Raw genomic sequence first — 14,169 nt, forward strand, 5'->3', positions numbered from 1 at the left:
GAGATGATTTTACTGCCATGCTACAAAACACACTCATTATACTGACAGTACCTCAATCTGTGTTTGGTTCTGTAGGTAAACACATATTATATGGAGTGTTAGCAGCATGCTACATAAACAGCGCTGACACGCAACACACATTTATCAGCAGCAGCTGGAGCGTATCCCAGTGCTCATAAGGCAAAAGGCAGGGAAACACCCTGGACAGGTTGCCAGTCCATTACAGAGCAAACACATAGACAAATGCACTCACACACACAATTTTAGTGCCTCCAACTTGCCTAACCTGTGTGTCTTTGGACTGTGGGAGGAAACCGGAGCTCCCAGAGGGGACCCATGCAGACACGGGGAGAACATGCAAACTCCACACAGAAAGGACCCTGGCTGCTCAGCTGTGAATTGAACCAGGCACTTCCCGCTGCGCCATCGTGCTGCCCCTAATTAGTACTAGTGACGTCCAAACTTGCTAGGCATAATTAGCATTGCATACCATACACACAAATGTAATCTGGAACAATGTCACTGCTAAGCATTTTTATACAAGCACATGATATGTAACATGAGTTTTATACCTGAGTTTGCTGCAGAAAATATCGCTAACATCCCCTGGGTTTAGACAGATTGACTATAAAGACTCGTAGCTGCTCCCAAGTCACATTAACCACAGCCCATTTAGAACTGGGGGTCATGATCTGAGTGCCCTTGAAACTAGTAAGACTACTTTGGTTCTCACCTTCCACAGTCTCCCTAACTCTTCCTTCAATCCCCGGTATTTCTCCAGCTTTCTGCATTCTTTTTTTCCCTCTACCAAGATCACTTTCTCAAATTAAATATTTTCACTGTTTTTACTACTACTTTTTAACTAGGATCCAGGGACACTTGTCTACAGCCCTTTCGGTCTTGTCGTAAAGTCTGATGTCATCCATGTACAGGGCGTTGCTGAAAGTAGCTCCACTCTTGATCTTGTATCCATAGAAAATCTTACTGATGATCTGGCCGAAGGAGTTCAGGTCTATAGTGAACAGCAGCAGGGATATTGCATGGGCCCCGTGGTACATATTCCGCACTTTATGGTCAACTGAGCAACCGAGTTGGCTTCTAGCATTGTTCTCCAGAGGCCAGCTGAGTTTTTGATGAAGGTTCTTAGTGTCTCAATAACCCTGTATAGTGTCGGGCAGTCAGATGTCCATTTGTGTGGAACTGGGTCATATGCTTTCTTGTAATTGATTCAGAGAACTCTGTTGTTGATCTGGCTGATCTTGGGATGTTGGTGGACGGCTCTATTGACTAGGAGCTGGTGTTTTGAGCTTCTGCTGTTATCTCCAAGCTTCTGCTGTTATCTTATCACTTTCTCAGCTTATTACACAGGTATTTACATGCTGTGGATATGCAGGTTGTGACCCTTTATTCAACCATCTACTATCTTGATGGTGACTTGATCTTAATTGATGTCTGTCTTATGACTGGCTCTTCCACTAAAATTCAGTATTGGCTCTTGGTGAATGAATGGTAGATGTTGTGTTGCACTGCAACTGAGACTATACCTTAGACAGTTCTTTGGGCAAGAACCATCCAAACCTGTTATGCAAATGTTAAATATGGAAAATGTAGTTTGTGTCATTGTTAAGGTGTGGATAATTGCTAACTGCTAACATCTAGTTGCACCATCAAGCATAGAACGATTCCCTTCTATTCTCTGATGCTAAAGATGTACCTTGAAAGTCTTTCAGGAACAACTTTCCTCTAGCGAACACAGATGAGAAATCTATAGAGAGGAGCCAAACTCGACACAGAATAATTACTTTGATAATTCTCAGAGGTATATTTATTACAAATATGTCAACAAGCAATGAAAAGTTTTTAGCAGGAACTCTGCTGCTATGTAATAAGCAGAAACTTAAACAGTAGAAAAAAGCAGTTCTAGTTCATCACTAAAACAGTACTACATATTTAAAATAGTATTCATCCACTTAATTAACAGAATTCTAAAAAAACATTTATTATTACTAAAATTAAGAATGAGAATAAGAATAATATAGTATTAATATTCCAGGAATTTTTTTGAAAGAGCACATTACTTCACTGTGTCGTTGAAACTGTAAAAGTTTACGTCAAGCATTAAACATGTGCAACATTTCATAATATTTGACATGAAGGACTTCGTGGCCTGCTCAGCATGGCGATCTGTCTCTGCATTTCATCAGACCTCTTCTTAAAACCTTCTTCTAACAGGTCTTTCTGCTCCTGAAATCAGAGGAAGAGACACACATCAATGCCCTGTGGCTGGACATCAACAGTCTCAGATCTTGTGGCTACTGCATTAGAAGTTATGAAGTAAGTCTATGAATTTTATCCCCATAAAATCAGTCACAACATTCTTTTGGTTTATGAATTTGAGGGTTACACTTTTTTCTCAGGAAGGTGTTGCCTCCCAAAATTGATTGATGTCACTGTATAATCTGCTGCATATGGAAGAATATTTACAGATTTAGATTACAGATTTAGTCCTAGGCTTTTGAATACAGGCCTTAAAAAACCTAGGACTAATCTGTAAATCCTATTTTAAATGAAGAGTATCCATTCTCCACACTTGAAGTCCCACTTATAGTATTTAAAGACAGATTTGGTTTAGCACTTAACAATCATTGTACCTTCATTTTAGCGTTCAGCACTCGTGCGTAATCCTCTTGAGCTCTCTTACGTTCCTCCCTCATCTTCTGTTCAAGCTGTTTCAGGTTCTCCTCATAAGTTTTCTCCTGATCCGCAATCTGCTTCTGCTGGATCTTGTTCTGCTCCTCCAGAACCCTCTGGTTCTGCTCCAGGGCCTCCGTTTTCAATCTCTCAGCTTCAACGATACACAGGAATACACTCAGTTTCTCAGCCTATTTTTTTTTTTTTATCAACTATGCTATAACTCATGGCTCAAAACTACAGCAGTCACACACACACGAACACACACGCGCACACACACACACACACACACACACACACACACACACACACACTCAGAGCTTTGGTGCTGTCCTGCATGAGTGTGTGTTAAGTTTACGGATGTTCAATATTAATGCAAAGTTGAAGAGTGAAAAGCCTAAAATTAGGACAGTGTGAATATGAGGAAAAGCACAGTGTAAAATGGGTAAGTATGAAGGTCTACAGCAGGGGTGGGCAAATCCGGTCCTGGCGGGCCATGGTCCTGCTGTTTTTCTTGTCAACTAACTAAATATAATCTGTGATTGGCTGAAGAGCATGCCCACCTGTTGTCAAGGTGAACATCAACAGGTAACTAAGAGGTGAATACAATAACTGGCAGGACACTGGCCCTCCAGGACCGGATTTGCCCACCCCTGGTCTAAGGTGAGGGAAAACGCAGCATAAAACTGTGACTATAAAGAGCGAAATTTGAAGTGAGTGAAACAATGAGGTTCGTGAGTGTAAAGTTGGGAGGTCAGTGAGGTGTGCAACTGAATGAATGTGAAGAGTGAACGCTGAAGGAGTAAAGTTTTAAGTTTACTTTAAAAGGTGAAGAGGAGAGAGTTTGGAGTGAATAGGTGAGTGAAAAGACTGAAGCTGAAAGAGCGTGAAATGTAAAGTATATGCGACACTGAGCGTGAATCAATGCAAACTGAAATGTGAAAGGACTATAAATTATAGGACAAGTTTCAGGTTGGAGCAGTGAGAAATGTTAAATGGAGAACTGCAAGGTAGTGGTAGTGTGATGAGGCTTTACCTTCAATATGCTGCTCAGATTCTGTGAGGGATTTGTCGGCTGACAGAATGCTCTGTGTAGTTCCCTCATTCTCATCCATGTACTCTTTCAGCACCTCTTCCTTCTGTGAAAACACACACACAGACCACATTCAAAAGTGCTCCTGGAAACCTGTTATACATATAACCACAGGTGTGCTCATTCACCTAGCGTAGGCATGCCAACAAATCTCATGTGTGTATACGTACATTTGTGCATTTCAGGTCATACTTATAGAGGGAACAAGAGAGCTTTATTTTATAGCTTGGAGAAGAATTATTTCTCCAGCTGAAGATTTTGGAATCAGGTCTCTGTGATGAAAACGGGAGATAAATGCTCACCATGATTCCATGGCCCTTTTCTGATCTGTACTGCTCAATTGCTTTCTCCACGTCGCTGCGGAAGTCTGCGTAGCCCCCAGGCCGCATGTAGGACCCTTCCTTCACTGCTGTCTCCACTGACGCAAATGCACGAGAGATGATGGACTTGCTCATCTTACGAGACTCCTCCACGTTACGTCTGCAGTACTCTTCATATTCCTTCTTCACATTTTCCTGTAGAGAGAAAAGAAGGGAGAATGAGATGAAGAGAGAGGTTAGTCTCAGGCTAAGCTGATTGTCAAACAATTATTGAACAAGTGTAAATTACATGATCTACTCGTGACTTAAAATTTACAAATAAGATAACAAAAACAGATAGTAGATTCATTTTCTACTTAATGAAGACTGATGTCTTTGAATATGTCCTACTTGTATAACCTTCACTCAAGTGGACTCTGATTTGTTTGTTTAACTGATTAATTATTTAGTTTTTTGACAGGACCATGAGTTCCTGTTGGTGTTTTTGGTCACGGTCGTTGAAGGAGGCATTGAGGAAGATCTCGACGGTCTCTTTCACCACGGCTGCATGGATGTCAGATAGCTCTTCTTGTGTTTCTGTAGGTAGCTGCACTTTACTGCTCATCTCACTCTGGTAGAACTGGAGGGCTTCAGTTATGGCACGGCCGTTTTGAATCAGAGCCAGTGACTCTACAGCGTTGTCTAAACAGGGCACCTGCCCACTGCGAATTGCTTCAACATAGGTCTCTGCAAGGTTTCCCCACACTAGGAAGAAGGTAAGATATTACACTGACAATTCACCTGGAGGTACCATTAAATTTATACCATCAGAAGTTTTGGACCTGAGGTGGGTTCCCACTCATAGCAGTGGAAAAGCGATGGTAATTTTAAAATAATAGCACTAGAGATAGGGACCAGCACTGGTACTCACTCCTGCCAGTCAAGCTGAGGCCTCCACTCATGGTCTTGGCTTCAATGTTTTTAAAAACGTATGTGCAGAAATCCTGAGCCTGCTCCACAAAGCTGGGATCCAGGTCTGCATCCGTCAGCTGCTCCATCTGCTTCATCTTCTTTGAGCTCGCAGGACGTTCAAGCACAAAGCACTTCCGCCCTGAGAAGTACTCGCGCAGGCACGTTCGCAGCTGGTTATACCTCGAAACCTCCGGAGAGGATCCTTCATAAAAAACCATTACGGAACATTTTAATCCTAAAAGCACAACCAGTACCTCATACATCTATGACATACCATATTTTCTCCTGTCACGTTACTTTTTTTTTTTTGTGGTCATCATTCGCACCTTTTTTAAGCTTCAGAGCACTGTCCAGATATTGGTCCGCAGTGATTGGACGACCTTCCAGCTCTAATGTCAGTGTGAAATCTCGCACCACCCATATGAAGGAAGGGAAGATGGACATGAAATCTTTCGACTGGTCCTTATCTTTTGAGTCAGACTTCACCTTGATATACTTGGTCAGTTCAGTGACATAGCTGCAGAGGGCGCTGTTCAGGAAAGCAGTAATTCTGGCGCAAAAGAGAAGTCAGTAGAAAAACAAATTCCCAAAGGGAGATTTGGTGCCACAGGGCAAGTTCATCTATATTAATATTTTTTTTAAAGACCAACATTTGTTTTAATAGATATCAATTACTGTTTTCTGTTATAATTGGAGGCAGTAATACAAACTTCACACAACCCACCATAAAAATTACTCTTACATCTGTGGATTCAAATACATCGGTTCATTAAAAATGAGAAAAGTCTGATTACATAAATCTGATCCTGAGAGCCTCATACTCCTTGTATAACCACTTAAATATATTCACAAAAAAGTTGCACTGACATATAATCATTAGCTAAATTCAGCCCTAACATGATTATCTACATCATCCTATGCGTCTTTGCTTTCCATCTAGCATGACACTAACACGGATAACACAGATGAACCTAGATATCTAACGTTGTAAATCATGCCATGCTGAATTGCAAAAATATATCTGATGAGGATAAGACAAGCTAATTTGCCCACTAAATCTGTTACTGACAAGCTGTATCTGAGCTTCTCAACTACCCTAAATCATGCAGCATTAGCCAGTGTTTTCATTAAAACAGTTAATTCTTTGAGGTGTGTGTGTGTGTGTGTGTGTGTGTGTGTGTGTGTGTGTGTGTGTGTGTGTGTGTGTGTGTGTGTGTGTTGAAGGATACTGCAGTTTTTCCAGAGCATCATTGTCAATAGTCCCCATGCTGTTATAGACCAGAGTGCAGCTAAGTAGAACAGCCAGGCAGAAGATCCAGGTGTCATGTTTTTCATCCCCCTGAGACACACAGCAAAGTAGGAGAGACAAGGGTAACATGTTATAGGAACTTTATAATAATTCTGCTTTAGCGAAGGAATAAGACATTTTAACCTCTACTCTCACAATACTGAATCAATCTCCTTTGGTTCCATGGCTGGAGCTGAAACCAGCAGCCATCAGACTCCTGGTTTGCTAATCAAAGAAGCCATAATCCCAAACAAAACGGCTCAACAGAAGAAAGCAGATGTAAATGGTGTTGACACACTGAGTCCACTGTAGTCTGGGCACTAATGGAATCTCTGTGTATCTCACCTTATCCACATCACCCAGTCCCTCAGTATCCACCAGCACTAGAGTGTGTTCTCCTTTAGTGGGGTGAGGTACACACCACATCCAGATGCCTTTGGTTTTAGACTCTATGGTGGCTCCCAGGGCAAAGCCTAAAGTGGTGATAGACATCATCAGCTATCCATTCTTAAGAAATCAGTAACCAAAGACTTTCACAGAAGAGATGGCAATTTACAGTGATACTTTAGTTTACCTGTTTTCCATCGAAATAGTAATGTTACTATTTGTTTTGTTGCTACAAACTAAACACCAATATTAACAACGAGTAGATGCTTGGCTTTCTCAACTTTCGATGATGGGGGGGAAGCAGGAAGACCAGAAAGTCAGCTCACCTCTTTGTTTCCCTGCCAGTCTGTTCATAAGGTAGGACTTTCCAGTGCGGTACAGACCCGCTATAGCTACCACCACTACAGGTTGTGTGATCTTCTCCAGAATCTCCACTGCCTCTCTCCTCACACACAATTGTCCACTCATGTCCGTATCTATCAGGCACACTGGCTCTGCCATCTCTACTGTGGACTTGTTCACCATCTGAACAACACAACAGTACACAAATAACTAGTGATGCACAATAACAAAGTGAATGTTATCCATTACTGTGCTTAAGTGTCTTTGTCAAGTATGTGTGCTTTGTTAAAGTATATCCATTCTGCGGGAGTTTTCACTTTAACTCCACTACATTTCAAAGTAAAATATCTCACTCTCGACTCCATTACATTGTGTGACATCTGTCTTTCTTTCTAACTTATGAGTGGGAAAAAAAAAAAAGATCTAAATTGAACATATGACACAGCAAACACACCAGTCAGGACACAGTGCATGCTTTAATTGGCTAATTTGCTTTGACCTATTGCACCTATTAGATGTAGCTAGCTATTACAATGCAACAGCCTACAGTGTAATTGAGCGCCTCGAAAAATGACAGAAAGTTTTGAACCGAACTCGCCTATAGAAGTTGACTTGCTTCAACACCCATGGGCTTATTTGAGTGAATGTTTTGAAGTAGTGGAACAGAGGAAAGACCCCTCACATCTGAAGAAACATGCAGAGGTAAACCCATTTTTATGCTAACATTTCTTTAATGGGTAATCTAATATTAGCTTGCAGCAGTGGTATCTTTCAGTGTGTATGTGGTTAAAATAAATCCGTCATCACCATAATTATATTGTGTGCATGGCTAGTTGGTTAGCAAGTAATTGGTGGCTCTAGAGTAGCAAAGTGTTACTACACTGCAACATAATACGACCATAACAAAACTAGGTAAGACTGTCTCAGTGATCCCCTATTGTTTTTGACAAGTGGCATTACTCAAAGCATCAAGGGAACTAAACCAAACCTTGTAAAAGGGATGTCTAACTCAAATGATTATATCATAGCATTCATGTTTAGTGGTTATTGTAGTTTCAAATACACTTTGGAAATACATAGGGCAATACTGTTCTTTTAAAATTCTAATGTTGTTGGTGTATTGCAAAACAGTTTGAGTTGATAGAAATAGAATCCCAGTGGTTGCACACACACACACACACACACACACTGTGAGCAGTGAATCCAAACACACCATCGTTACACACAGGTGCAGCAGGTCCAGACACAGGAGCAGTGGGCATCAGGGTTAAGTGGCTTGCAAGTCCCAGGAATCAAACTAGCGACCCTCCGGTAACAAGCCTGGTTCTCTAACCTCTAGTCCACGGCAGCCAAAATGCTAAGATAGTTCTTAGCATCTAGGGAAATTTATATTTCAGGTCTGGACTATATCAAGGACCATCTGGACGAAGAGACCTTGAATCAGTTGTCAGGTGATGGCTCCAGCACTGCTGACGAAGAGGACTTCTTCGCAAACATGATGCCTACTAATGGTCACGAGCGTGTAAGGCAGTTAGATGGCTACCTTGCCTGCAAAATTGATCACAAGGAAAATTCTGAAGTCCTTCCCAGTGGTGTGCAGGTGTTCTCTGAGGGTGAATACTGCTTTAGCTGATTCAGCTGCTTTTGAAAGGATTTCCAGCACAGCAGGTCTTATTTTCAGTCGCAGGAGAACAAGAATGGAATCAAACAACGTTGAGAACCAACTCCTTCTCAAACTGAACAAAGATTCTGCAGCTTCGCTTAGATCATGATATTAGTTGCTGTGTTGTAGGGAAATCTCAATTTGCTCTAAAAATCATCTAAAACTCACTTGTCACACACACACATTCACACAGACCCTCCTTCACGCACACACACCCATAGCCATACACACACACCTGCATGCATATGCACAAAGACACACCTGCGCCCACATGTGCACCCCTATACACATGTGCACACATTTTCACACAGTCACACACACACACGGAACCTCGGCAGCAGGATGGTAAAGTGCTTTTTTTGTGTGTCATCCCAGCATATGGTGAATTTCTTTCCTGTGCCAGGCAAAAACCTGTTGTACATTTGATAGCTTGTTACTTAGTTGCACCGAGCAACTGCAAGAAGGTTAAAGTGAAGTCATGCTGTTTTACAATTTGACTGTGCCTTCAGTTTATGTATTTATTTATTTATTTGCTTATACCATATAGTATTTTTGCTATCATTTTTACTTTTATACATACACAATCACAAGTCAACAAACACTATCAAGTGTCAACTTGTAACTATGTCAAGTTGAAAATAAACCTTAAAAAAGAAAGTTTGCCTGTTCTCAAATCCTGTTATTTCACATCTGCAGCCACTCAGATCTCCCTAACAGATCTTTTTCAGCTGCATGTTGACTGCCCATGATAATGTTAATTGACATCAATGTCAGACTAATTTAATGAGCTTTATATGAACAAGTAGAGGATTTGTGTACTTAATCCACCACTGCAGTGAATACAATAAAACATCATTATCAGTCAGACATTGTTCTGGAATCTATGGTCTGATATTCGCAGTTGGAAATTACAGTTTTTATTCCCCTCTCTCGATTTAAAGAAATGCAAGTAAAATGACAAAACCTGTAAGTAAAAAGAGAAAGGATTTCATCTGATTCTAAGGCGTTTTATTTAATTGAAAGCTGGCCTTGTCAGTCGAGTCGATTTCTTTCTGTGTGATATACTTTCCTTTCTGTCTGCATGTTGGTGAATGGTCACTTGTGGTGTTCGTACATAAATAATATATCCTATAACCACCATCATCCCCTGTTGCATTCAACAAAGCTATTTCTCACAAGATAACAATGCCGCAGAAATCACGGAAATAAAGATTAAGGATGAAGTTTGCAGGTTGTTTCATAAGGGAATTCTTATGACTTAAATAATAAAAAAGCCCCCTTCTCTCTCTAATTTTGGCAAAAGTGTTTAGCAAGTTTAGTTTGTCAAAACTGATGAAACCTTGCAGTTTGAATATTTATCTTAGAAAACCGCTTACCTTTCTGAATCAAGCTGGAAAAGAACTGTGTTACAGTGGCAGATCAGTCGGTAAACTGTTGTGGTAATGTCACTTCCGCGAAGAGTAGTCAGATAATTGTTGATACATAGGCTATCAGCTCCTATTGGCTACACTACAGCGTTATACTGTATTTATATACAGAGAGGTACTTCAGTTCGGTCAAAACAGGATATTGAATGTTGGTTTTAGATGGAACTTAAATTGTTAGTGCTCGGCAACTCTTTTAGAAGTCCACCCTTTAAAGGACGGATTTCGAGTAACCTGCAACTCCCACATCTTCCCTCAGGGGTTTCGGTTTGTTATCTTGTAGTGCCTCCAGTTCGGGGTGGTGTATGGAAACTTTGCAGCAAATGCGTCGTTAAGTCTCATGAAAAAAAATGAGAAGCACTTAAAGCTCTTCTCGGAAAAAAAAAGAATGGAACTCATACACGACCTGTACCGTTTAGGCAACTTGAGGCTGTAGTACCTGTTTTCTGTCATTCCTGTGGGAATACACTTTACTCAACAGCCACGTTAATTACTGAGCTTTTGGTCGCTTGGCGTGGCGTTCTAACGCAGGATTAAAACGAATATTGTCCGGGACAGGTGCTGAATCTTTACGAGTCTAATTTGCTGCTAAATATAGCGCCAAACACGTTGGGCAAACAAATGAGTTCTGTCAGGTACCCAGGCTTTGTACAGAAGTGCGAGATATGCATGCCGAATTAAATCATCAATCATCAAACAGAGGTACAGCTCCAGCGTCTCACAACAGGGTGATGGAACTCTACAGCTTAGTCATACACTCTCATCTTTTAGGATACAGTGGAATGATCACACTGTATATAATTGTGTCTGTGTCTGACCTTATTGCACCTCTAGACAAAGAGAATGGTAAGTCATACTGGGTTGACAGGTTTGTGAGGTTTAATGCTTTACTGCACGTTGTTTGTCCTGTATCGTATTCTGTCATAAACATCTCTCTCTTCTCTTTCGGTTTGCCTGTCATCTGGTCCCTTTTTTTTTAATTTCATGGGCTGGTACTACAAAATGAACTTGTCATTTAGAGGGTGAAGGTAAACAGGGGGAAACAATGATCATTAAAGCAGACTGTCATCAGCTTTAGATTTGTGTGAGTCCTCATCGGTAGTGTTTTAGTTTCTATTTCACTTTGTTTTACTGAATATTACTGAGGTTGACTTGTAAATACCTTAAACTTTACCATTATTCGGTAGCTTTCATTTAACCTAAACTAGCTCTACATATTTACTTATGTAGGCTTACATTCAACTTTGCTCTCAGGCTGTTTTAGAAAAATATTTCAACACAAAGTAATTGATATGCATCTCATGTGCACTCACCAGTGCCTCATGTTGCTAACTAGCTTTGCAAACGAGTTTTAGACCACACATCCATTAGTGACTCTAGCTACGGAGTAGGGGGAGTTGTAGGCTACTGTTCATTGAATTGTCAATTCGTAAACACCCTCTTAATGATTTTTTTTTCATTTTTGTTTTTAATTAAATTACTAATGCAATTAATTAATCCCTTCATTAGTTTATAACTATATGCCATTCTCTTAAGTTGGGCAATAAGTGCACCAGTAAATGCTCAGGATTTTTTGTTTGTTTGTTTGTTTTGGAAATACAAAAGATGCAGGCGAATTTTAATTCAAACTCTATTAAAAATTGTTTAATAATGTAAAGATTAACTGTGCATTGTCGTTTCTATGAACTGTTTGTTGTGCGACTTGTATGGTGTAATTTTGTGTAATATTTTATTCTTTTTCAGATTGTGAGCATGAGATAAAACACCAGAGCCCTCATGCCTGATTAATAATGATGTTTTACAGTCTTATTTGTGTAATATTGTGTTGAAGAGATGAACAGGTGAACATGAGGTCCACAGAAGAGACTAATCACGCACAAGCACACACTCACAAAAGCAGAGATGACGACAACAACAACAACAACAACAATAAAAACAAAAACAAAAACAAAAACAAAAACTAATCCCTCCACTTCACTTTTTCTGCTGCTAGAGAAAAGTGGGTTCTATCAGCTATCCAAGTTTAATGCAGATGTGTGAGATATACATGCTCGATTAAATCATCACTCATCAAGCAGAATTATACTTCCACTGTCTCACAACAGGGTTATGGAACTCTGCAGCAAAATGACCCCCACACACACAATTATACACTCTCATCTTTCAGGTTACAGTGGAATGATCACACTGTATGTGATCCTGTCTGTGTCTGTCCTCGTGTCACCTTTAGACAAAAGGAACAATCAGTCATCAGAGAGTGACAGGTTTGTGAGGTTTAATACATTAATGCACTTTGTCCTTTATCAGATTCTATCATAAACATCTTTCTCTTCTCTTTCGGTTTGCCTGTCATCTGATCTCTTTTTTTTTAATGTCGTGGGCTGGGACTACTAAATGAACTTGTCCTTTAGAGGGTGAAGGAAAACAGGGGAAAACAATGATCATTCAAGCAGACTGTCATCAGCTTTAGATTTTGTCTAGAGGACAGACACAGACAGGATCACATACGATGTGATCATTCCACTGTAACCTGAAAGATGAGAGTTTATAATTGTGTGTAGGGGTCATTTTGCTGTAGAGTTCCAGAACCATGTTGTGAGACAGTGGAAGTATAATTATGTTTGATGAGTGATGACTTAATCAACAATGCATATCTCACATGTCTGAACTGTTAGAACCCATTTTCCTCTAGCAGCAGAAAAACTAAAGTGGAAGGATACGTTTTTGTTTTTGCTGCTTTTGTGAGCGTGTGCTTTAGCTTATTTGTCTTGTCTTTGAACCTCATGTTCACATGTTCATCTGAACAACACGATATTACACAAATAAGACGGTAAAACATCATTATTAATCAGGCATGAGGGCTCTGGCTTTTTATATGATGTTCACAATCTGAAAAAGAATAAAATGTTGCACAAAATGACACTGTACACGTTACACAACAAACAGTTCACAGAAACGACAATGCACAGTGCATCTCTACATAATAAAACAATTTTTAATTGAGACTGAATACAAGTTTGTCAGCATCGTTCTAGGCGTAATGCACCAGTCGATGGAAAAATACGCAAGTGTACACTGAGGTGTTGTGAAGTTCAAGTAAGATTCTTATCAGTAACTCTGATATTTTTGGCAGATATTTAAAGAGACAGTTGCCATGTCTTACAGGTATATATGTCTTCAGTGTAAAACGATATTGTTTTTTGTCCATAGAAAAAAAAAACAAAAAAACAAACAAACAAAAAAAAAAAACAATTTGGTTGCTTGCCTGCCTCTCGAAAACAAATTAAAAGATTTCTCTGCAGTGATTGCCACCGATTTCACCTCGGAGCAGTCTGGTCATAGTGATATTCTACCATAGCCTATCAATTTTTATTATACAGTAACAATGTAAATATGTTATTGTTTACACAGCAAGTTCCGTGAGTCAGTTAAAAACTTCCCCAAACAACACAAACTGTCAGTTTTTATTCGCTCATTTTTGTTTGATAGGAGAGTAAGTCGGGCTTTAAAAGAACAAGTTTTCCTTCAATGAATAGTAGAGTCACCTCTACAGACTGTTGCTAGCGCCCACAGTCATTTGACACATTCCAACAAACGCTTTGTTAAAGTGCCTTACAGTTGTCTTCACGACAGAATCACACACGATTAATTTTCATTACTAAAAAGATGCAACCTCACGTCACACCCCTTCAGCGTTGGAAATAGCAATAATCTAGAGCCTTTTGTGAGACGGTAGCTTACTTCATGAGACTTGAGGTCGCTGACACGCATAACTTTGTCACTCCCGCAGTGACACACCTCTCTCAACTGACATATTTATTGTCGCGCTTTTGATCTCTTGAATCAGATGTGTTAATGAAGGACTAAAAGTATATGACTGGTAGGTGGTGAATCCGTACGTATGATCGCGCTTTTTTCTCTTAGAGGTAAACTGCAGATTAAGATATCGGCGTCTACCAGTTCCGATTTGTCTTTGGCTGTTTAACGTGGCTGTACTTCTGAAGAAATGA

General features: G+C 40.0%; 1 protein-coding gene across 1 annotated transcript; it reads right to left on the bottom strand.

The window, feature by feature from the left end:
* Positions 1-851: 851 nt before the first annotated feature.
* On the bottom strand, positions 852-7,246 carry LOC115821706 (guanylate-binding protein 1-like). The gene is made up of 11 exons (XM_030785509.1): positions 7,057-7,246; positions 6,689-6,816; positions 6,285-6,394; positions 5,382-5,572; positions 5,015-5,257; positions 4,568-4,848; positions 4,087-4,299; positions 3,728-3,830; positions 2,652-2,845; positions 2,168-2,244; positions 852-1,122 (listed from the first exon to the last, which is right to left on the bottom strand). The coding sequence occupies exons 1-11, from the start codon at positions 7,229-7,231 to the stop codon at positions 852-854; spliced, it is 1,986 nt and encodes a 661-aa protein (XP_030641369.1). The 5' UTR covers positions 7,232-7,246.
* Between the last annotated feature and the right edge of the window lie 6,923 nt (positions 7,247-14,169).

This window comes from Chanos chanos, chromosome 9 (genome assembly GCF_902362185.1).
Source record: "Chanos chanos chromosome 9, fChaCha1.1, whole genome shotgun sequence".
In the NCBI taxonomy this organism is placed as follows: Eukaryota; Metazoa; Chordata; class Actinopteri; order Gonorynchiformes; family Chanidae; genus Chanos; species Chanos chanos.

Bases quoted from the DNA above. Each gene is read 5' to 3' on its own strand.
- LOC115821706 (XM_030785509.1), bottom strand. From the start codon at position 7,231: ATGGCAGAGCCAGTGTGCCTGATAGATACGGACATGAGTGGACAATTG. The intron at 6,817-7,056 runs GTGAGCTGACTT...TCACCACTTTAG, and splicing joins ACTGGCAGGGAAACAAAGAG to GCTTTGCCCTGGGAGCCACC. The intron at 1,123-2,167 runs GCCACGAAGTCC...TCAAAAACTCAG, and splicing joins CAGATCGCCATGCTGAGCAG to CTGGCCTCTGGAGAACAATG.